Raw genomic sequence first — 24,119 nt, forward strand, 5'->3', positions numbered from 1 at the left:
TTTCTGTATTTTGCTCCATCCATTTTCCCTTCTATCCTTACAAGTGTCCCAGTCACTGCTGATGAGAAACATCTACATCACATGATGGTGCCAACCACCATGCTTCAAGTAGTGATGGTGTTCTTTGGGTGATGTGCTGTTGCATTTTTGTTTTTTTTTGTATACATTGTTGAGACTCTTATGAGAGCTAACACACAATGCACAACAAGTGGGGCAGTAGACGAGAGGGACAGGAGAGGGAAGGACAAAACAGACAGGAGATTTGTGGAAGGGAGAGGGATGGGGCGGGAAACACGGGGTAAACAAGATGGACACCACAGGGACTTTCAGGTCCCGACATGACAGGGAACTTTTGGGAAGGAAAGCAGGGAATTTGAAGGAGGTGGGTTTGGGGTGGATTAACGGGGGTAGAAAAGATCATGGTTTTGGATGGGGGAAGATGAGGAGTGGTGGTGAACATCTGTTTTGAAGACCTGGAGGGAAGAGTGGGATTGAAGAGAGTGTGGGAGTTTATTCCAAAGGTGGGGAAAAAAGAGGAATGAAAGAGTGAAGGTGAGCAGTGATTCATGATTTTGGTAGTTTGGCGGACCTAAAGCACCCTGCGGAAATGTTGGGGGGGTGATATCTCAGACAGACCAAATGGAGGGGGGGGCGAAACCAGAGAGGAGACTGTACCAGACAGAAAGACCACCGTCCTGCCTGCGGTGAGAGAGTGAGAGGCCCAAAGACAGCCTCACCACGGGAGATAACAACGATTCTAAGTGCCTTGATTTCCACAGCGTGAAGCCAGGAAAGGTGAGAGGTGGGAGCCCCAGCCCAGAGAGGAGAGCAGTACTCCATCAGGCTGTGGACGAAAGCTTTGTTTGTGGTCAGGAGTTCAGGTGGGCCGAGGAAGGACTTTGCACGACAGAGGATTCCGTCGACACGACAGATCACAGGTCCTGGGCCATGGTTAGTGTAAATATTAGTTAAGGTTGTAAATAAGTTTAACCCACCTGTGTGTCTGTCTTAGCGCCGGCAATTTATTTTAGTTGTCCGAGTGAGTATGATAGTTTAGCTACGCAGCACACTAGGTTATTTATTTTTGGGACATGTATGAAAAGATGTCACACTCAGGGATCCATAGGTAAATCGTACGAGGGGAAAGCTTACACATGCTGGTCACATGAAAAGTTGATGACTCGGGACGAGTCTAAAAAAGGGAGGGGGTAGTGTTACGAATTTGGAAGCTGACTGCACTCAACACGCAGATCCCTATAGAACAGTTATATCGGTAAGTGTGCGTTTATAGTTAGGGTCCCCTACCTGTGTCTAACGGGAATTACATATGTGCACTGCGGAGATTTGTTTACAACAAACCTCCTTCACTGCACTTCACATACTGACGCCATCGCCCACGTGCATTCGACCATGTACGTGGGCGGAGATTTCCATCGCCTCAGACCGGGACTCCACCCAGAAGGCAGGGGTGTGCCCCTTGTCCAATCAGGCCATGGAAGGCGGCTTTCCCACGACACGCCGGCCAATGAGGGTTGAGATGGCCACAGAGGGCGATTTTCTCACCCCGGACAGGAAAAAGAAATATAAGAAACGCCAGGCGAGGTAGTGGTTGTGGTCAAAGGAGGTCGTCGTGGTGGTAAAAGGATCGAGGTGGTGGAGGTCGTCGTGCGGTAAAAGGGCCATGGTTGTCGTCGTGGTGGTCATCATCGTGTTGCGGGTTCGAGTCCCGCCGAGCTGGATCATCGTCGCCTCTGATCTTCTCCTTGGTCTTGGTCGATTGGTGCATGGCCGGTTGGAGAGCGTGGTACCTGGTGCTTGGAGCGGCATAGTGTTGCGGGTACGAGTCCCGCCGAGCCGGATCGTCGAAGACCACACTAGGTGGACAGGTCCAAGCACAGGCTCTGGTCTCTAGCTCACCTGTCCTCGAGCTGGAGGCCTTCAATAAAGACCATTGGGGTCCATTTCTGTGTGTCTGTGTGTGGGCCCGTCTTTAAGTAGCAACTGGATAAGTGCTTTTGCTTGTACATTGACTGCATTTCTTATAGTCGGATAACTCTGCTCTTTGTGTGTTCCCTCCCCCCCCCATTATAAATAAATCCCCTGTTAAATGTTTCAGCTCGTTTCTGTGTTTTCTTTATTGGTTTAGCGCGGTGCGTGTTGGGAAATTTGGAAGCGGCAAATTGTGCATTTGGACCAACGGACCTTGGTAACCATCCACTTGGGTTATGCACGGTTCGAGCATGCTAACGGCTCGTTCCGCTCGAGCTCCTCCGAGGGTGAATTTCCCCGGTAGTTTGGACGACGTGGGTATTTAGGTAAATTGAAATTGGCAATCGACCCTATCCCACGCAGTCGACCTATTGGCGATCTTTGGTCCGATAAGGGACCCGTCGGATCCGGGTTGATGACCTATAAATTCCGGGTGTTCGGTGGAGCCGACTCTACTGCTCCATCTAGCGGTCGTGCTCGCCACTGAAACGCAGCCCCACAACAATAAGATCATGAGCCGGTGGTTACCGAGATGGATTTCAGTCCAGAAACTACTTGGTTCTGTTCTTGCATATGGCAGCTTGGCTGCCAGGGAGCTAGCAATTCTTGGAAGCACAGCTGTGCCACTGATGCTGTGCCCCTCTACCAGTACACTGGTGCTCATTTTGCTGACCTCTGAAGGATGACAAGCTGAGTCAACCCTACTTGATGTTAATTCAGCGGTCAGCGGGGCTCAAACTCAGGACTTTTAAAATCCCAAGCCAGCCACGCAATCCATTAAGCTGACACCAAGCTTCACTATGCTTGGTGATTGGTGTGCACAAGCTGTTTGAATGGTGTCGGTGGTGGCATTGCTGGAGGGTCGCTCAAAAGGACAGACAAGTATAATGATCACCATGCTCACCAAATGTCGTTGCTGTCAGGGAGGAGCAGTGAGTACATCTTCAGAGATAACTTCTGATTTGTTGGGATTTTTGTTCTGAAAGTTGGTCTGACAGAATTGTGCAAAGAGAGGAGGGGAGGGAGCTTCTGGAATCGGGGGAGGGTGGCTCCTCTCCTCTTCAAATAAAGAAGGGTAACCAATATATGCCTTACACCATGGATGTGGAGTGGTTGGACCTTTAATTGCCCTCTCATGGGGACAATACGCCTGTATAAAAAACACAATACATGTAGTTTTAACAAATTATCATTACAAGTGACACAATAGTGGACTTGGATTCATAGTTGTATGAATTTGGTCACTGGTTGCATTATATATAAATCTGCCTCATATGTACTTCCCATAAAGATTTTTTGGAACTTGTCCAGGATTAGATGCTGGACTGCTGGTAACAAAAACCGCATGGGATATTTGACGTCGACCAGCTCGAGCTATCAAACGGGTCCCCAGCTAAAACATCCCTCTGGAAGACTCCGCACTCTGCAACGCCCTGGAAGTGAAAACCCCATCCAACAGTTTATCGATTAGGAAATGAACCCAAACGAGATCACAGTTGTCTGTACCATCCTGTCAGCCCTGCTGGACCAGTGATGTGTCCACGAGTCTGACTGACATCACCCGGTGGGCCAGGAACTTTTGCTCCTCTTGAAGATCGCCGACCTTACCAAATTCACACTGCATTCAATGAACTGTTCTTTACCATTTATAAAACCCCAAGGATCGCTCCAATCAAACCTCAAACTTGGTGGTGCAATGTATGGCAGGAAAAAAGTGGGGAAAACATCTCTGGTAATACAAAGTTTGATGATGATGAAATATGACGTGGGAATAGACAAGACAACAGAACTCAGACAGGCCTGAGAGATCCTCTCTTCCGAGGGCACTGATCATCAACGCCAATACTGGTTCACCTGCGTACATACGCTGATGAGCCAAAACATTATGACCACTGACAGGTGAAGTGAATAACTGATTATCGTGTTACAATGGCACCTGTCAAGGGGTGGGATATATGAGGCAGCAAGTGAACAGTCAGTTCTTGAAGTTAATGTGTTGGATGCAGGAGAAATGGGCAGGAGTAAAGACCTGAGCGACTTTGGCAAGGGCCAAATTGTTATGGCCAGCCAACTGGGTCAGAGCATCTCTGAAACGGTAAGACTTGTGGGGTGCTCCCGGTCAGCAGTGGTGAGTACCTACCGACAGTGGTCCGAGGAGGGATAAACCACAAACCAGTGACAGGGTGTTGGGCACCCGAGGCTCATCGATTCGCGAGGGTAAAGAAGGCTATCCTGTCTGGTCCGAACCGACAGAAGGTCTACTGTGGCACAAGTCACAGAAAATTTTAATGGTGGTCACAGGAGGAATGTGTCACAATCCACAGTGTATCACACCCTGCTGCGTATGGGGCTGCGTAGTCGCAGACCGGTCAGTGCCCATGATGATCCCTGTGCACCGTCGAAAGTGCCTACAATGGGCACGTGAGCGTCGGAACTGGACCTTGGAGCAGTGGAAGAAGGTCGCCTGGTCTGATGAGTCCCGTTTTTTTCGATCACGTGGATGGCCGTGTACGGGTGCGCCGTTTACCTGGGGAAGTGATGGCACCAGGATGCACTGTGGGAAGACGACAAGCCAGTGGAGGGAGTGTGATGCTCTGGGAAATGTTCTGCTGGGAAACCCTGGGTCCGGCCATTCGTGTGAACGTCAATTTCACACGTGTCACCTTCCTAAACATCGTTGCAGCCAAGGTACACCCTTTCGTGGCAATGGTATTCCCTGATGGTAGTGGCCTCTTTCAGCAGAATAATGCACCCTGCCACACTGCACACATTGTTTGGGAATGGTTTGAGGAACACGATGACGTGTTCGCGGTGTTGCCCTGGCCTCCAAAATCTCCAGATCTCAATCCGATGGAGCATCTGTGGGATGTGCTGGACCGACAAGTCCGATCCACGGCGACTCCACCTCACAACTTACAGGACTTGAAGGATCTGCTGCTAAAGTTTTGGTGCCAGATACCACAGGACACCTTCAGGGGTCTTGTCGAGTCCATGCCTCGGCGGGTCGGCGCTGTTTTGGCGGCACATGGAGGACCAACAGCATATTAGGCAGGTGGTCATAATATTTTGGCTCATCAGTTTGGCTCATCAGACACTGGTATGGTCTGCTTCATCAGTGTGCCCCACAGACATTGATGCCTTTGTTCATAGTTCTTTGCAAACACCATATCTTGAGGAACAAAGCCACGATCTGTGCCACCATAGTACTCCTTTTGATGCTCTTGGTACCTCCGCAACCGACGGTGGACAGAGGTTATGTATTCACCCTTGTTTGTCTGAGCAGAATATCTCAAAAAGTTATGGACGGATTCAGCCAAATCTTTGTGGACAGGTTGAGCGTGTGACAAGGATGGAATGATGAGATTTTGGTGAAGATTTGGATACGGATACTTGATTTTTACCCCATGGGGTCTTCCACCCCACGGGGTCTAAGCGCCGCTCGCGTTCTCTCTTTTCTTGTGTACAGTTCATTTGAACGTCTATCTCTCCATTATTCGTGAACATAATTCGATGAAAATTGACAGGCATGTACTAGACACATATGCACAGGTAGTACCTGAGCCTAAAGTGTGATTGCGGCCCTTCGGGCCGAGGAACGGCCCATTTTGGGGCATTTTAAAAAAAAATTGATATTTCTCGGTTATTTGTGAAAGAAACCGGACCAAACTGGACAGGTATATTGTTGAGGTCACTCTGCAGGCAATAACTGGGCCCAAAGTGAGATTATGGCCCTTTGGATGACAAACGGCCCTCTCGGCCCATTTTTTAAAAAATGCTATTTCTCGGTTGTTTGTAAACGGAACCAGACCAAACTGGACAGGTATATTCTGGAGACCATTCCCCAGGCAGTAACTGAGCCCAAAGTGTGATTCCAGCTCTTTGGGCCGAGAAACGGCCCTTTCGGCCCATTTTCTTAAAAAATATTTTTTTAAATAATTAAATGCGCCGGGCGATGCCCACCTGATGTGAAAGCAGCCTCACCATTGTGAGGTGTTCCGGTTTCTTGTTCTGCTGCGATGAGAGTGTTACCAAATTTCAGAACTACCCGTCGTCCGTCACGTGCCGTTGCTCACCTGAGAGTTGTCCGAACGAACTCCCACGGGGTATGTTCGTAATTCGAACTCGTTTTAAATCATATTTGGTTACAGATTAATGACGTCATGTTTTACAACATAAATTTTTTTGTTTGTTTTAAAACCGCAACTACAGCTCGGAGTTTCACAGTACGAGAACGTTTTCCCCTTTTGTACGAACATTGAAATGATTGGAGATGGGAGTGCGATCCTTACGTCATCGCAACACACAGGATGACGATCCTTACGTCATCGCTAACACACAGGATGACGATCCTTACGTCATCGCTAACACACAGAAGTGCGATTCTTACGTCATCGCCAACACACAGGATTACGATCCTTACGTCATCGCTAACACACAGGATTACGATCCTTACGTCATCGCCAACACACAGGATTACGATCCTTACGTCATCGCCAACACACAGGATTACGATCCTTACGTCATCGCCAACACACAGAAGTGCGATTCTTACGTCATCGCCAACACACAGGATTACGATCCTTACGTCATCGCCAACACACAGAAGTGCGATTCTTACGTCATCGCTAACACACAGGATTACGATCCTTACGTCATCGCCAACACACAGAAGTGCGATTCTTACGTCATCGCCAACACACAGGATTACGATCCTTACGTCATCGCTAACACACAGGATTACGATCCTTACGTCATCGCTAACACACAGAAGTGCGATTCTTACGTCATCGCTAACACACAGAAGTGCGATTCTTACGTCATCGCCAACACACAGGATTACGATCCTTACGTCATCGCTAACACACGTGACGAAAACATTTTGCTCCAATCAGCGCGACGTCACAACGACCGAACCAATGGGGTTCTCGGTAACTCGGACCGAGTTAAATTAGCGCGGGAATGGCGCACGTGTGTCGTGATAAGCGTGGGAGGACGTGTCCATTTAGGTGTTACCTGCTCCGTTGTTAAAGTATTGTCCGAGCCGGTTGGAAAGGTCCGTTGAGGCTCGGACGGTCTTTACACCCAGTGTACGTTTGGTGGGTCCCTGCTCTTGGTGCACAGGTCGATCAGTCCGTTATTTCATCGACAGAATCATCACGAACCGCGACCCGCCTCGGGTTCCACGCTCTCGATGGTGGTGCTTCCTGCCACCCGGGATTGCGGCTCCCTCGTGTTGCTGCTGCTGGTGTTCGGCGCCGCTGAAGACCCGGATTCTCGTGAACGACCCGAACCACAAGCTGCCAATGGTTCGAAGGTTCGAGTTTATCGGGAAGACCGTTTTCTGGACGAGTTGGCACCTGCGCTCCCATTGTTCAACTCGTTGGAACGTTACCTGTCGGGCAAGCAGCGGCTCGGTGAGGATGGTCTGTCTACCTGTGAAGGATCCATTTTAAATGTGACCTCGTTTACACAATGAGGCTCCAGGTTGAATTGAATGATTCTCGGTTGCCTGGTGATTGATGCGGTTTCTCTCTTGGGTTGTCACTGGTGTGCACGGATGTACCTGCAATGTCAGATTACCTTTAGTAAATGCAACGTGGTGATCCTTTTGACTATTCATACTATTCTTTGAGGGTTTGTCATTATCAACTACCTCTCCCTTACCGACCGGTTAATACCTCCACGAGTCGATGGTGTGTTCCGTTATGACTTGCAATACCCTCTTCCACCAAGTCACGTGACTCTATAATGTCTGCACAGAGAACCCACCCCCCCCACCACCCAGAACCACTCACCCCCCCCACCACCCAGAACCACTCACCCCCCCCACCACCCAGAACCACTCACCCCCCCACCACCACCCAGAACCACTCACCCCCCACCACCACCCAGAACCACTCACCCCCCACCACCACCCAGAACCACTCACCCCCCCACCACCACCCAGAACCACTCACCCCCCACCACCACCCAGAACCACTCACCCCCCACCACCACCCAGAACCACTCACCCCCCACCACCACCCAGAACCACTCACCCCCCACCACCACCCAGAACCACTCACCCCCCACCACCACCCAGAACCACTCACCCCCCCACCACCACCCAGAACCACTCACCCCCCCACCACCACCCAGAACCACTCACCCCCCACCACCACCCAGAACCGCTCACCCCCCCACCACCACCCAGAACCGCTCACCCCCCACCACCACCCAGAACCGCTCACCCCCCACCACCACCCAGAACCGCTCACCCCCACCACCACCCAGAACCGCTCACCCCCCACCACCACCCAGAACCGCTCACCCCCCACCACCACCCAGAACCGCTCACCCCCACCACCACCACCCAGAACCGCTCACCCCCCACCACCACCCAGAACCGCTCACCCCCCACCACCACCCAGAACCGCTCACCCCCCCACCACCACCCAGAACCGCTCACCCCCCACCACCACCCAGAACCGCTCACCCCCCCACCACCACCCAGAACCGCTCACCCCCCACCACCACCCAGAACCGCTCACCCCCCACCACCACCCAGAACCGCTCACCCCCCACCACCACCCAGAACCGCTCACCCCCCCACCACCACCCAGAACCGCTCACCCCCCACCACCACCCAGAACCGCTCACCCCCCACCACCACCCAGAACCGCTCACCCCCCACCACCACCCAGAACCGCTCACCCCCCACCACCACCCAGAACCGCTCACCCCCCACCACCACCCAGAACCGCTCACCCCCCCACCACCACCCAGAACCGCTCACCCCCCACCACCACCCAGAACCGCTCACCCCCCACCACCACCCAGAACCGCTCACCCCCACCACCACCCAGAACCGCTCACCCCCCACCACCACCCAGAACCGCTCACCCCCACCACCACCCAGAACCGCTCACCCCCCACCACCACCCAGAACCGCTCACCCCCCACCACCACCCAGAACCGCTCACCCCCCACCACCACCCAGAACCGCTCACCCCCCCACCACCACCCAGAACCGCTCACCCCCCACCACCACCCAGAACCGCTCACCCCCCACCACCACCCAGAACCGCTCACCCCCCACCACCACCCAGAACCGCTCACCCCCCACCACCACCCAGAACCGCTCACCCCCCACCACCACCCAGAACCGCTCACCCCCCACCACCACCCAGAACCGCTCACCCCCACCACCACCCAGAACCGCTCACCCCCCACCACCACCCAGAACCGCTCACCCCCCACCACCACCCAGAACCGCTCACCCCCCACCACCACCCAGAACCGCTCACCCCCCACCACCACCCAGAACCGCTCACCCCCACCACCACCCAGAACCGCTCACCCCCCACCACCACCCAGAACCGCTCACCCCCCCACCACCACCCAGAACCGCTCACCCCCCACCACCACCCAGAACCGCTCACCCCCCCACCACCACCCAGAACCGCTCACCCCCCACCACCACCCAGAACCGCTCACCCCCCACCACCACCCAGAACCGCTCACCCCCCACCACCACCCAGAACCGCTCACCCCCCACCACCACCCAGAACCGCTCACCCCCCACCACCACCCAGAACCGCTCACCCCCCACCACCACCCAGAACCGCTCACCCCCCACCACCACCCAGAACCGCTCACCCCCCACCACCACCCAGAACCGCTCACCCCCCACCACCACCCAGAACCGCTCACCCCCCACCACCACCCAGAACCGCTCACCCCCCACCACCACCCAGAACCGCTCACCCCCCCACCACCACCCAGAACCGCTCACCCCCCACCACCACCCAGAACCGCTCACCCCCCACCACCACCCAGAACCGCTCACCCCCACCACCACCCAGAACCGCTCACCCCCCACCACCACCCAGAACCGCTCACCCCCCACCACCACCCAGAACCGCTCACCCCCCACCACCACCCAGAACCGCTCACCCCCACCACCACCCAGAACCGCTCACCCCCCACCACCACCCAGAACCGCTCACCCCCCACCACCACCCAGAACCGCTCACCCCCCACCACCACCCAGAACCGCTCACCCCCCACCACCACCCAGAACCGCTCACCCCCACCACCACCCAGAACCGCTCACCCCCACCACCACCCAGAACCGCTCACCCCCCACCACCACCCAGAACCGCTCACCCCCCACCACCACCCAGAACCACTCACCCCCCCACCACCACCCAGAACCACTCACCCCCCACCACCACCCAGAACCACTCACCCCCCACCACCACCCAGAACCACTCACCCCCCACCACCACCCAGAACCACTCACCCCCCACCACCACCCAGAACCACTCACCCCCCACCACCACCCAGAACCACTCACCCACCCCACCCCCACCACCCAGAACCACTCGCCCCCCGATCTTTAAAATGTATTTTATTTTCAACCACTTGCAGCCTTTACAGACACATACAAGTAGCTGTTTTCAACTCTATCCATCCAGGTGTCCACTAATGTGTAGGTGTGGGATGTATTTATTTTTATTTCTTCTTCACCCCCCCCCACCTCCAAAAAAAAAACAAAACTCTGCTGCAATTTAATTACCTGGACTTTCATTTCTCCCTGCATTCCCTCCCTCCCCCTTGATCTCCTGAAATCTTAATTTTATTGATTATTATATCTTTAACTCTCCCTTACCTGTATCCTGATATATATATATATATATATATATATATATATATATATATACATATATATATATATATATATATATATATATATATATATATATATATATATATATATATATAATTGTATTATGCACAATCTTGATGTGACTTTGGATATCTGAGGTTTGGTTAAAACCATAACTTGGGAAGCACGAGCTGCGTTTGTACAGTAATTGCTAATTTGTGGACAGCAGCTCATGCTTGTACATTGACATTGATGTCACAAAACGTCCTGTCTGCCACAAAGGAATGTGTACTACGGTATGTTCCACCCACTCTAGATAAGATATCCTTGTATTGCAGTTTGCTATTCTAATCCAAACAACTCTCTCTCTCTTTCTTGAGATTCAACATTCAAATTTCTCGTTTTTTTATTACTTGGGAATTTTATTTATTTATTTTGATTATGTTGATCGCTTTTGTTTTTAAGTATTTTAGTCTGTGTCTGTCGATCCCCAACAGGTCTCGGTTCTAAACCGATCGTCATGGCACTCTACCAGGTTGTAGAGGTAGTTTCAACTGGGAAGCCTATTGATTTTGAGCTCTTATTTCTAAAAAATCTTTTTATTTTCATTTTTTTATATCTGATTGACCTGAAATTTGAACATTTGCCTATTGCATCACTCGATTTGGAAATTTTTTTTTTTTTTTAAATCAAAGGTCAACTCGAGGTCAAACTTCTAAAATCTGAAAAATCATCAATTTTCATCTGATTGACCTGAGCTTTGATTGAGATTGTCAATTTTAATCTTGATAAAATGGACAATTTGGTGTCTCCATGGCAACCTTTAGAGAGGGGGGTGGGGGGGAATTTGCAAGTATCGTGCTCTGCATGACGTCTTTTTATCTGCACACCTTTTAATCACCTGCATGAAACTTCACCAATTGGTTGAGCTGGTTGTCTGACAGAATCTTATTTATTTGAGGTCAAAAGGTCAACTTTTCTCAAATTTCTATAATCCTCAATTTTCATCTGACTTCAAATTTGAAGAGTATTTGCACATCAGGTCACTGAATTCAACCATTATTTTTGAGGTCAACATAGGCCAAGTTTCTGAAATTGCCAATTTTAATCTGATTGACTTGATATTCGAAGAGCGTTTGAATATCACCTCATGGAATTCAACCACTACTTCGTTCTGTTTTGCCAAGTCGCTGATATAAAAAAAATTTATGTATTTATTTTTCCATTTAATTTGTTTCCTCGTTTTCAATTCTGAATTTGTCTAAATGTGCCCTCAGCTTGTCAAGACGATCATAACTGACTTTCTGATCAATGATGTTGACTGTTTATTAAATGATTGTAACTGGTTTTTTATTTTTATTTTTCAGCCACATAAATGGTCTCACTTCAAGTTGTGCTGTTGGTTGAATTGAATCTGTGAAGCACATAACTTGTGGATGTAGGTTTCACTTTCCATCCCCCACACCCCCTATAAAGGGTAATTTAATATCAGGATGTATTTAATCTTTTGGCCTCATGTGCAATGCCTGAAATAATTGGAATGGTAAAATGACATGTGCACAGCTGAGATCCGTTTATATAAAGTCCTCTTCGCCTTGTACATTTTCACACTAGTTTCGCCGATGTTTTCCTAGTGGACACACCCGTCTTCCGTGTGGGAGTATCCTTCTCGGCCCACCTTCAGTGGGCAATGTGCTGCGGAACGCTCTTGGGAATGCACTTTATAATTTGTCACTTGAAATAAATATTATCGATTACATGTCATGACAGAATATGATTTGTAATCCCGGTTACCACCAAAGGTGGTGCTATTTCTACCACATGACAATTTTTAGAGTTTTGGTGACATCCACATTTGCTCCATTGAAGTAAGATCATTAATGTTTTGTAGCAATGTTAACATTACCTCTGCCACTCAAGGTAGACGGAGGTTGTTTTCATGTCTGCCTGTGGACAGGATACATCAGTTGTGGAGAGGTTGGGTGTGTGTGAAAATAATTGATTCATTTTTGGTGACTATATGGATATGAGAATTTTAGAGTTTTCGTGATTCTTTGCCATTGAGATGGAACCCAAAAAAAATACAATATGTAGCATGCTGCTTCATAAATTTGTGAATGACTTGTGATGAAACTGGATGGATGAGTTGGTTAGGTAACGAGCTCATTCGATTTTTAGTTCAGGTCTGGATCCAGATCCACCCTATCGGTGGGATACGAAACGTAAATCCATCAGCCTGACAGAGGTATGTGCTCTAGTTATTAGTGTGGAATTGACTTGATTTGTGTTTTTATTTTTTTTTTTTTTTTTTCTGGTAGCTTTTCTGTCACTAGACCAGTGACAATTGGCTGATATACCACCCATGTGTCGGTGTACATGTATACCTGTAAATTTTCTCCAAATTTCTCAGGTAAATATTAAACTGCTAGTGACCATTAGCAATGGGGTTGTGCATCAAATAAAGGGAACAATTGGGTCATAATGGTGTTGGAGGGGGGGGGGGTGCAATATGTCATGTTTCACTTGGTCATGCCAGGAGAAATCTCTCAGGCCCAAAGATGCAAGTTGTATCTGATCCATATGCAGTCCACATGTAATCGTGTAACTCGAAAAATCAGATGGGTAATAATGCATCATTCAGGCATAAAGACTGGAGTTAATATCAGAGGCCTAACATGTCAAGGCAGATCCTGTCCATGAGTCTGAGGGATACGATAAGAATGGAGTGCTTCACGGACATCGGGTTTCCTCTAAATTTCTCTGTCTTAAGCAACAGTAGTGGTGGTTTACAAAGGTACTGTAATCATACGCTGGATGGAATTGATTGACTAGTTTATCATAATTTTAACTTCCAGTAGGTGTGCCCATGGTGTGCTATTTTTTTTTTTACACCTTCACTCAGTGCTTGTCTCAGGTGGAACGGGGGGGGGGGGTGCAAATTGAAGTCTCTACAACCTCCGTTATGTGCCCCTTGTAGTCACCCTTCCAATATTGGATAAGCAACGACCGTGGTCAGACAGCCTGTGTGTTGGTATGATTTATTGTTTATTTAATCTTATCCATTTTGGAAAGTCATGGCACATTGGAATAGAGCCTGATTGCGGTTAATCTCTGGTACAAGTATTGGGTGAACCACTATGTGCCCTCGTGGGAAGGAAATCTTCATAATTCCCTGCTCGACCATATTTTCAGGATGTAGTGAAAGGTCACGTTCTGACTGCATACCTGACCACCCTTCACTTCATTGTGTGTGTGTGTCTGTACTGTACTTCACTCGCCACATTGTATAGATTCCACAAAGTAACTCGAGGTCCCAAAAATGTGCCTCATCTTTTGCAGTTGAAGGTGTTTTTTATGACTTGCAAAATCGAAGATTTTTCAAGTGTTGGTCGGTTCATTTTGTTGTCATTTGCCTGCAGGTCACAATTTAAAACTGATCCTCACGACACTTCACAACATGACAGAGTTTGGCAGAAGCAAGAAGCCTACTTTTGAGGTCAAAAGGTCAACATAGGCCAAATGTTAAATTTCTCAAATCCTCAATTTTTATCCGATTGACTAGAAATTTGAAGAGTATTTATATTTCAGGTCACTGAATTCAAGTAGCCAACTTTAAGGTCAACATAGACCCAAGGTCAACAACGAAGGTGAGGTTTCTAAAATCAATTTTCATTCAATTGACTCAATTTGAAGAGGATTTGCATATTTGGTCATTGAATTCAACCACCAATTATTGAGGTCAAATTTTTATTTTATGGATTCTGCATGATGTATTTTTCTTTGTTTATTTTGTAGTAGACCAAGAAAATATAATTGATCACTTCAAGCTGGCTGCAGTGTCACATGGACGCTGATCTCGTGCTGATCTTGACTAAATTTCCTCCTATAGCATCATTCCATGAGTCATGTGAGGTCCTTCCTTGTGGGAACAAATGATATGCTTTCACTGACTTCCAATTCTTCTGCCAAGGCACATAATCTGGTACCTGTCCAACTCTCCCCACCTCCCCCCCCCCCCAGCAGTGTTTGAGTTGCAGTATTTGGTTGCAAGTTCTTGCCAACTCATTGCACCATTCAAACCAGGCATGGCAAATTGTGTAGATGGTCTCGTTTGTTTTTTTGCATTATGCAATGTCTGGTATGCTGTTTTGGCGTGTAATCTTTTATTGCATCTAGCAAATGTGTTCCAGTGGGGAGTAGTTGAAGTTCTATATCTCTGCCATACAAACTTGTCACCACTGGTGAACATGTGGGTGGCATTGTTTATAAGTGGTGACAAAGTACGTCATTAAATAGCTGTGCACTCTCGGACCCTGTCAATCGGTACTACCGCATCGGTAGGTCATTTCAGGAATGGGTTGTTTTGTAAACTTTTTTTTGTTTTCTTTAAAATTGCCAATTTGATTTAACCCCTCAAAATAACCAATTATTGAGGATTCCCAGCATAGGTGCTGTATCAAATCTTCACCTGAGGCTGCATGGGGAAAAAGGGACTTGAAAGTATGGAAATTGTTCCAATCGCAGAGTTTAAGGGTTGTAGATTGGGGAATGGCAAGTAATTTCCTTTTGAAAGGATCCACATGTATTTGTAATGTCGCTGCTTGCACAATTTGCTGGGAAATTTCAATTGCCCTTAACCAGGTGATTGATTTTGTATCAGGAAGCAAAGTCAGGCATGTAATTGATTAACATGGTCTGGCATTTTGAAATGAGTTTGCTAAAGGTCAGATTTTTTTTTCATGTTTTATGTTGGTTTTGAGTGTACTTGAAGCTATTTGACGAGGAATCTGTATACGATGCAGTTTGTTACTGAGTTAAAATTAAGTTGGTTTATAGAGAGAAAAAAAAAAGTTCATTTTATCTTTATTTTTTTCTTTTCTTTTCATGTATTTATCCCCCCCCCTCACCCCCCTCATGTTGGGGTATATGCAGCTGGCTAAATAACCAGAAAATACAAAATGCATCAACCTTGCCTTCAGTAGTTTTGGAACTGGAAACTCCTGTCTGTTGGGTATCCTGGTCATTTGTGTAATGTTCTTGGCCAATTGAAATTACCGTTGACAATCACAGTACTTTGGCTCTTAATCCGTCCTGGTCGCACATGTGCAGAGAAGTGAAACTTGGTGCTGATGCTGGTTGCACTTGACCTTTTTAAAATTAAAGCATCTTTCTTTTGCAGTCTTTGGCCTGAGAACAATATATTTTTGAATTTGAACCATGGCAAGCTAAACTTAATTATTCCACATCATATGTGCGTATATTTTAAAGTTGAATGTTTTATTGCATTGACAGGGCTTCTCAATGACAAGGTATCTGTACTGTTCCCTTTCCATCTTGGTCCTGTCTGTCTGTCTGTCTGTCCTGTCTCTGTCTGTCTCTCTCTTGCACAGTCCCCTCAGTTCTTCAGTACTAATAAAATGTTGCACTGAAGTTTGCTCGGCATTGTATAAGACATTTAGGAAATGAAATTGCAAAATCCAATCTATATTAAATCGGCAAAAACTGACCTCTCCCTCCCAACTTTGTTAAATTTTCCTGCCCTGTTCTTTCCCCTACTCTTTGCCTGCTTTATCAGCATTTTCCCAGGTTTATCCTTGATGTGAATATACATGTATGCTTTATATTGACAGTAAAATTATGCATGATAAATTACGTCAAACGTAATTCCATATTTTTCCTGCATTCACGTTGAATTGAGGAATATGATCCAATTGCAGAAAGCCTATTTAAACATTTGAGGGTTTACTGAAATATTTTAAATTTCCCCTTTCGGACATTTGAGGATTGTTGCATTTTGAAATATTAAACTCAAGGGAGCACTCCCCTGTCCTTAAACACCAACCTTTGAGTTTATGATTCCCTTATCGAAAATGTGTATGAAGATATAACAATATACTAATGATCTTTGACCCCCCTCCCCTCCCCCAGTTGTCATTGCCACAAGTTTGAGATTTATATACTCCATCGAGCTGACAATCCCATGGTATTTGTACAAGGAAATCAGACACAGTGGAGGCTATTCAGCTCATCATACCTGCGTGAACATCTTTATCAATGCAAGATCCATCGAAGAAAATGCCAATTTTTATTATTTAACATGTGATTTCTGGACCGACGTCGGGGTGCTCAGCTGCACCTGCAGCACCTGCATCAGAACGAGCTGCTTGTGTGGTGGTATTTCTATGGTGCGAGCATTTATTACTTCGTGTTCAGGTTATTTATATGCCACGTCAATTGCTACCAATGATGATCCCAGGAAAAAAGTCATCTGCACACGTGATACATTGAACATGGCTTGTAACTAGGTCCATGACTCGTTAATCCTGTTGTAGAGAAGGGTGGGGTGTTCTTGCCGAAAGTCAGTCTTCTGGTCCTTGGTGCTTCCAGTCTTTCGCTACGGATGTGAGACTTTGACTCTGACCAGGAATCTCAGATGTAGACTTTATTTCTTTGGTACTTTGTCTCTTTGGAGAATCCTTGGCTATCGCTGGTTCGACTGTCTGAGCGGTTGCTGAGACTTAAATGAGATTTGTTACCTGTATAGTCCGTGACATCAGCTGCGGCTGTATGGACATGTGGCTCGTTTTCCTGATGCTGATCCTGCTCACCAGATTCTGTCAGCAAGGGAACCTTGTGAGTGGAGGTCAATGGGCCGTCCACATGCCTTGGTTGCAGCAGGTTGATCAGCATCTCGAGGATATTGGGGTTGACCAGGCATCTGCCTGGGGATGGCCAAACAGAGGCCTTGGAGTATATGCAATGTTGTGCTGCTCTGGTGCATGCTCCCATGCCTGACCTGACCTGAAGCCAGTTTGTGGATTGCTTTTCCACAATCCTGCTTTTGGACACTTCTTCCTCTTTCAATTGGTTGCCGAGCATAGCAATGGTTCTTAAAGAATTTCCTCAATTTAAAGGAAATCCTTACCTGGGAATTACCAAAGGGCTGTTTTTGTGACAGCCCTGAAGGAAATCCCTCGCTCATGAATCTGTGTAACTTTTAGGATGATCAAGGGAACTTCATGCAACCGAGCCTATGTCTTTAATTTCCCCACGTGCGTGAAGCGGAGCTAAGCAATTGGTTCATGTCTGTCCACCTGTCTTTGGTTTATGATCGAGGAACAATTTATTAAAATTGAATGTTATATTTTGAACATGAATGTGAAACTAGTTTGTTTCACAGTACTTTGGCTCTTAATCCGTCCTGGTCGCACATGTGCAGAGAAGTGAAATTTTATTTTTTTAAATACCTCATTGCTGTCTGCTTGTCTGACGATCAAAATTGTAAATCGGTCCAGACACTTTTTTTTTTCATGAAAATCAGTCCAGGACACTGCTTTGAAAAACGAATGTAATGTGTTGGATCGGGTGATGTTATGCAGTGCGTAAAACCCGGAATGGATTTTTAACCTTTATTTAAATTGAATTATATAATTGGATTTTGTAGAAAACAAATCTCCTTCATACTGATAAGAACCTCCTGTTTGCAGTACTTGGCCATGTTTTATGGCGTGGTGTACAAGACTGATTCATCGTGCTACACTTCTGGATTTATTCTTTTTTTTTATTATTATTTTTACTATATTTGAAATTATTTTAAAATTGAAGTATTTGTATACCTGAACTCTGCAGGGTATTGTGTTCTCTGAACTCTCGAGTTCGATTTGTGGAGAAAAACTGATCGGCTGTTGAATTGCCAGACTTGGTGGCATGATGAGTGTCTGTTCTGAGTCTGGGAGGTTGTAATAATTTTGGGGTAAATATTGAAGTAATCCACAAATCGATGAGCAAGAAGTCCATTCCAGGTTGCTGAAAAAAAAATCAAAGCATTTCAGATATGAAGTTGCTGTGATTGTCAGACCTGACTCAATCATCCAGTGTAAATCTACTACAAGTGCGTGCGTGCCAGTGCCACTGCACCTTTCTGATGTGGCGTGTTGTACCAAAATGATCATGATCTCCTGGGTTGATTAGGGTAATTAACTACAAAGAATCTGGAAGAATTTCCATCATTGAAATGCATATGCCATGTTGAGGCATTCTAATTACAAAATCGATAAAAACGAAATCTTTTTCACAAAGCATGTATTGATTCTCGTAATATCGGTAATAATAACTAACGTATAATCCTGGGCCAAACGTATCTGGGCTTGGTGAAAGGCAAGCCAATGCTTCAGCAGTACGGCAGGTAGGTATGCTACAAGGCTGTGAGGACCAATGAAGCCCGCTAGTGTTGGACATGAGGTACCCATCAGATGGTGTTAAAGGGGTTGTGAGTGACAGCTGGTATTTTGGAAACCAAATGACAAGTCTAAACAGAGCAGAGAAATTTGAAAGATGCTTCAGGAATAGTATTGCTGCAAATTTTGTAGTCATGGAACTAAAACAATGGATCGGGCTATAACAGGACAAAAGGAACAGCAGAAGGGAGGGGGTGGAACGCTAAGATTGAGGGGTGGACAAGATTGAGGTAGGAGCAAACTCTCTCAGGAGGGGAAAACTTTGTTTTTAGGGTTGGTGGTGGGGAAATGGGTAGTAGTTTAACAGGCTGTGTTGGTGGGGGGGGGGGGTAGAAAAGATTAATGTCTTGGATGGGTGGGGGTGATCCTGAGGTGGTGATGTCGCCGTCTTGAAGAGATTGAAGGGAATGTTAAAGTTGGTTTGACAGACTAGGGGAGAGGGTCGCGGTGAAGTATTCGACCCATGGACTCGCTCAAATTGACTCGAATTTTCATTTTTTAATTAGTGTGGATTTCCCAAATCATGTTTTCACTTTGTCATTACGGGGTATTTTGTGTAGATTGGTGACAAAATTAAATTTGATCAATTTTGAATTCAGGCTGTAACGCAACAAAATGTGACAAGTCCCGAGGTGTGAATACTTTGTAAAGGAACTGTACCTCTGCCACCGAAGGTGGATGGAGGTGGTTTGTCTGTGAGCAGGATAAATCAAAGTTGTGCATTGGTGGATGTGTGACAATTTATTCGATTTTGTTGAAGATCTGAATCTGTGACCTTAATTTTACAAGTGCTTCTTCACCATTGAGAGATTGGGGCCAAAACTGATGTGTGACTGGAACAAGCTGATTTTAAATTCTGGTTCAGGTCCAGATCTGACCTATCTGTGGGATACAAGATTTAAACTGTTCAGCCAGGTGGAGGTATGTGCTCTACAAAGTGCTGTTCTAGGTTGATATTGCAGTGCTGAACAGCTCGTGGATCATGGAAGACCTGAATGACAGAGGGTTATTGATAGTCAATGGAGAGTAGAGACAAACGCTCACGCAGCACAAGTGGGGATACATAGATGGGACAAGGCAACCCGGAGGGGGTTGGGGCTGAGTATTATTTAACCCGAGCATGCATAGTCAGGGTCCAATGGACCTGGCCTTAAAAAAATGAAAAAAAAAATTTGTTTTATTTTTTAAAATGTATTTATTTATTAATTTTTTGTGCTACAATTTTATTTCTATTTGCATGCCCTGCCATGTGTCCCTCGAGTTAGATTTTTTTTTTAATGTTTTGTTTACCACATTACTGTAGTGTGGTGTTTATTTTATTCTTTTCAGTTCAGTTTTCAAGGCAATAATTTACATTTAATAAAAACGCTGTACCCCTCGACCGCATGGCTTGGGTCCAACGGACTTGCGGCTGTATTTTGCGTTGTACCATACGTCATTTTCACATGACTCGAACATTCCCCCAGAGATGAACCTTGAGTGGAACGAGTCATTTGTGAAGTATTCGAGTTGTTTTGAGATGGCTTCTTTGTGCTTTCACCATGTTTTGTCGCGTACTTCATGAGTTTATTTTCTCAACTTCGTGTTTATTTTACGATCTTTCAAATCTCATCAGGGATTCGATTTCTTTGACGGATGTTTCTTTTCCTTCACATGATTTTTTTTTTTTTTTGATTTTATGAATTTTCTTCCAACGTAATATCACGTGGTCTTAAGTGCGTCTTTCGCCTTTTGAGCATTGTACAAACCTTTTCTGCATCTTTGGCCATTGTTTTGTGATTTTTGTTTTTTTTCATTTTGAAATAATTTAACAGTGCTTCTCCCTTTAACAAAGGTAAGCTTTTTTTTCTTTTCTTTTTTAGTCTCATTTCCTCATGAGGTTTATCTTCCTTTGCTTTTTTCCTGCATTTGTTTGGTCCTGAAGGCAGGGTGGCTGATTTTGTTTGCTTTGTTCAGTCTTTTTGTTTTATGCAAGTTTATTTATTTCATTATGTATATTTTTAGTCATTGCATTGACATTACTTGAACAGCAAATCAAATGGTTTTGGTCTCAATGTAAAGACTGTTGGTTGATGTAGGAAAAACATCTCTAAGGTTGATGTGATGTATTGTCAGCATACGAGACAGCATAATTGAAATGTTATAAATTTGGGGATGCAGGATTATACATGAATTCTTTCTTTTTTTTTCTGGTATTTTTGGTTCACGAGTCAGTAAGTGACCACTACATTCGTTATGGGTCTCTGTCTCTGTCTGTCTCTCTGTCCCAAGCATAGCTCTGGGTTTTGATCCGATCTTGATAAAATTTGGGTGTGAGGTTTGTATCGTGATCTAGTTGTTTTCCGGAGAATGGACGTGTTGCGCCCGTTATGGGTAGAGCCACGCCCAAAAAAAACTTGTTTTTAGGGGGTAGCCAGTTTCAAGTTACATCTTCTCGGGGTTTTGTCGAATCTGGCGGGGGTTTCGGTATTTGGTTAGTCCAATGGCACCCCACGGAGCTCGTTTTTATTTATTTATTTATTTAATTTTTTTTTCCCCCCTCTTTCATTTTCGTCACAAGGTCACGAACTTAGAAAATGTCAAAAAAAATCAATAAATTGGGCATCTAGCTCCAAGGGTTTTCAACTGTTTCGAATGAAAGTTGGTATGCAAGTAGTGCTCTTCGAGTACTACAACTTTCATCATTTACGTTTTTATCCCCCGCGCGTGGCGGAAGGGGGATATTGTCACCCGGGTCGTCCGGCTGGCTGGGCATCAACATTTATAGCTGTGAATGCGATAACTCAAACTGTTCGCCCTATCGATTTGAAATTTGGGTCACATGTACCACCTGAAAAGGAAGAACCCTATTGATTTTGGGCGTGGCCGGATCCAAGATGGCTGACTGGTTCAATGGCGGGGGATTCCCCATCTCTAATGGGTATATTTTTTTTTTTTCCGATTCCCACCAGTTTGCCCGTGGCGTCCCCTCGAAGGTCAAAAATAATAAAGGCGAACCGTGTACATTGCTCGTGAACCGTCGCAGTCTCCAGACTTGTACTGTTTCATTTCCTGGTTTATTGACGGAAAGTCAAAAAAAAAAAGTCAATCAACATTTTTCTGAGCAAAGTCAATCAACAAAACCCTCGGGTTTACATGTAATCAGACAGGAAAGGCTCATTCTCAGGGTAAATGTGGCAAAGTTCAGGAGGGTCAGTGAAAATTGTGAATTGACCAAGTTATTACTTGAGTTAACAAAGGCTCGCCATTTTAAGCGCAGCAAAGGAACTTCATTGGACAGACTGACGGGATTAAGCAGTCTAGAATGGAAGTTACCAGCTATCCTGGTTTTGAGAATGGTGACCAGGTGTTGGTTTCAACCTTGTTACTTGCAAGGGACAGAGCAGACGAGGTGATCGATTGGTGGGCTGACATTATTTTTCTGCAGTGGAGGGCAGGCCTTGTACCTTGGCCTCCTGTTATTGTCATCCTCTTTGGTCATTAAATGACATAAACAAATTAAGTTTTATCTTGTCTTTCTTTGGCAAATGTGAACATGCTATTTTAATTTTACTTCAGCCATGTACCTTTTATGTAAACTGGCTATTACTGTAATAACAGCATGGCCACAATACAGTGTTCTGTTTTTGTTCCTTCTGTGTTTTTTTATTTTTAGGGAAGACTGCATACCATTTTCCTAATGACCATCATCTACAATACATGAGGCAATTGTACCACGAGGCGACTGGGGAAGATGGCCGCCCTCGTACAGATGTTTCCAAAATGTCAAACACTGTTCGTCTCTTGAAACCTGCCGACTTCCAAGAAACCTGCTCCAAGCAGTGTAAGCCTTATGGATAAATTGAGTATAGATCTCGTGTTTAATTTAAATGAGCCTTTTATTGAGGTAAGGGGCTTTTGCTCCCATTTCATTTCTCTCGTTTCCCATGCTGTAGGTGAGCAACGACTGACCTTCAACATGACATTCATCCCAAAGACTGAGAACCTCGTTCAGGCCTATCTTGTCTATTCCCTCAATGAGATTCCTCCAGCTACTGCCCCCATCGTTTGCACATTTGTGTTTGTGGGTGAGCTCAAACCTCAGCTTCCATCCACAACCTCTATTGGCATAACTCACTATTTCTACCATGGTCAGCCTCAAACACAATGGGCAGAGCTTGATATTACCTCGGAGACAAAGCTCTGGGACTGGTCTGACATGCAGTTGGCAAAGAAAACTGCTTCCCTTCACTTTATCGTTAAAATTGACTGTGCAAAAGGTGGTTACCGTGGCCGGCGGCTTCAAGCTGATGTGCTGTTCCCACCTTCTCTGTTACTGTACCTCAATGATGGGCATAGGATGGCTTACCAGCGACAACCGGCAATGGAACCTATATTTTCCGCAAGTTCTCGTCCACGGCGTGCTGCTTTCTACCGTCCCTCGCGGGTTCTCCAGCGTGGTACTTGTCAGCTCTACCCTCTTCGTGTGACCTTTTCCCAGCTTGGCTGGGATGACTGGATTATAGCCCCACACCACTATGATGCCGGCTTGTGCCGTGGTGACTGTCCACGTAGTGCCTATTCCAAACTCGGAGTCCTAACTCATTCCTTAATCCAAGCATTGATACGAGAGCAGGTTGGCGCTAGTGTTCCACCACTCACTTGTGTGCCAGCAAGTTATGGGCCGATGAGTGTTTTGGCTCAGGAGCATGAAATCATTGCTTACAAGGAGTATGCCAACATGATTGTTCAGGAATGCACTTGCCGATGACGTCTAGCTTTTGGAGGTATGTGATGTCGTTTGCACTCTGTCCACTTTTCATTTGACACTTCCCAATATGCCATTGGCTGTTTTGTAGCAGCTTCTGTTGTCAATCTTTAATGTAATGTGTGCAGATCGAACAATCAAAATTGTAATTGTGACATTTCTCTTTGAGGGATCAAACAAGATTGTTAACCTTTTTGTATCAAGACTGAAAATAAGTTTTGGCTGTCATCTAACGACATTCTAGTCGTCTAACGGTAATATTGTTGGGAGTGTGATTGGTGCGAGTGGTATTGAAGTGTGAAGATGTTAGAAAATTTCAGTGAAAACATTGATTGAAATTGTCTACTGCACTTGAAAGTTTGGGTTGGGGGGGGGGTCTGGTGGGTGAAACTTATTTATTAATCTACTCTTATGCTGTGTAATGTTTATATTTGTACTGCACTGGCACTTTAAATGATCAGCAGAAAGCCTGAGCTGTCCCTTTTTCTTTACTTGG

At 46.1% G+C, this 24,119-nt stretch overlaps 1 protein-coding gene across 1 annotated transcript; it reads left to right on the forward strand.

The window, feature by feature from the left end:
• The first annotated feature begins 6,962 nt into the window (after positions 1-6,962).
• On the forward strand, positions 6,963-24,114 carry LOC147024754 (growth/differentiation factor 9-like). Its single transcript, XM_085884986.1, has 3 exons — positions 6,963-7,403; positions 22,532-22,699; positions 22,812-24,114. Exons 1-3 carry the CDS (start codon positions 7,181-7,183, stop codon positions 23,624-23,626), a joined length of 1,206 nt encoding a protein of 401 aa, XP_085741112.1. The 5' UTR covers positions 6,963-7,180; the 3' UTR covers positions 23,627-24,114.
• Positions 24,115-24,119: the final 5 nt, after the last annotated feature.

This window comes from Eptatretus burgeri, chromosome 6 (assembly GCF_056783735.1).
Source record: "Eptatretus burgeri isolate ZD-2024b chromosome 6, Ebu_testis_v1, whole genome shotgun sequence".
NCBI classification, from domain to species: Eukaryota; Metazoa; Chordata; class Myxini; order Myxiniformes; family Myxinidae; genus Eptatretus; species Eptatretus burgeri.

Excerpts from the sequence above, each read along its gene's own strand:
- LOC147024754 (XM_085884986.1), top strand. The coding sequence starts at position 7,181 with ATGGTGGTGCTTCCTGCCACCCGGGATTGCGGCTCCCTCGTGTTGCTG. Across the intron at positions 7,404-22,531 it reads GTCGGGCAAGCAGCGGCTCG|GGAAGACTGCATACCATTTT; the intron begins GTGAGGATGGTC and ends TTTTATTTTTAG. Across the intron at positions 22,700-22,811 it reads AGAAACCTGCTCCAAGCAGT|GTGAGCAACGACTGACCTTC; the intron begins GTAAGCCTTATG and ends CCCATGCTGTAG.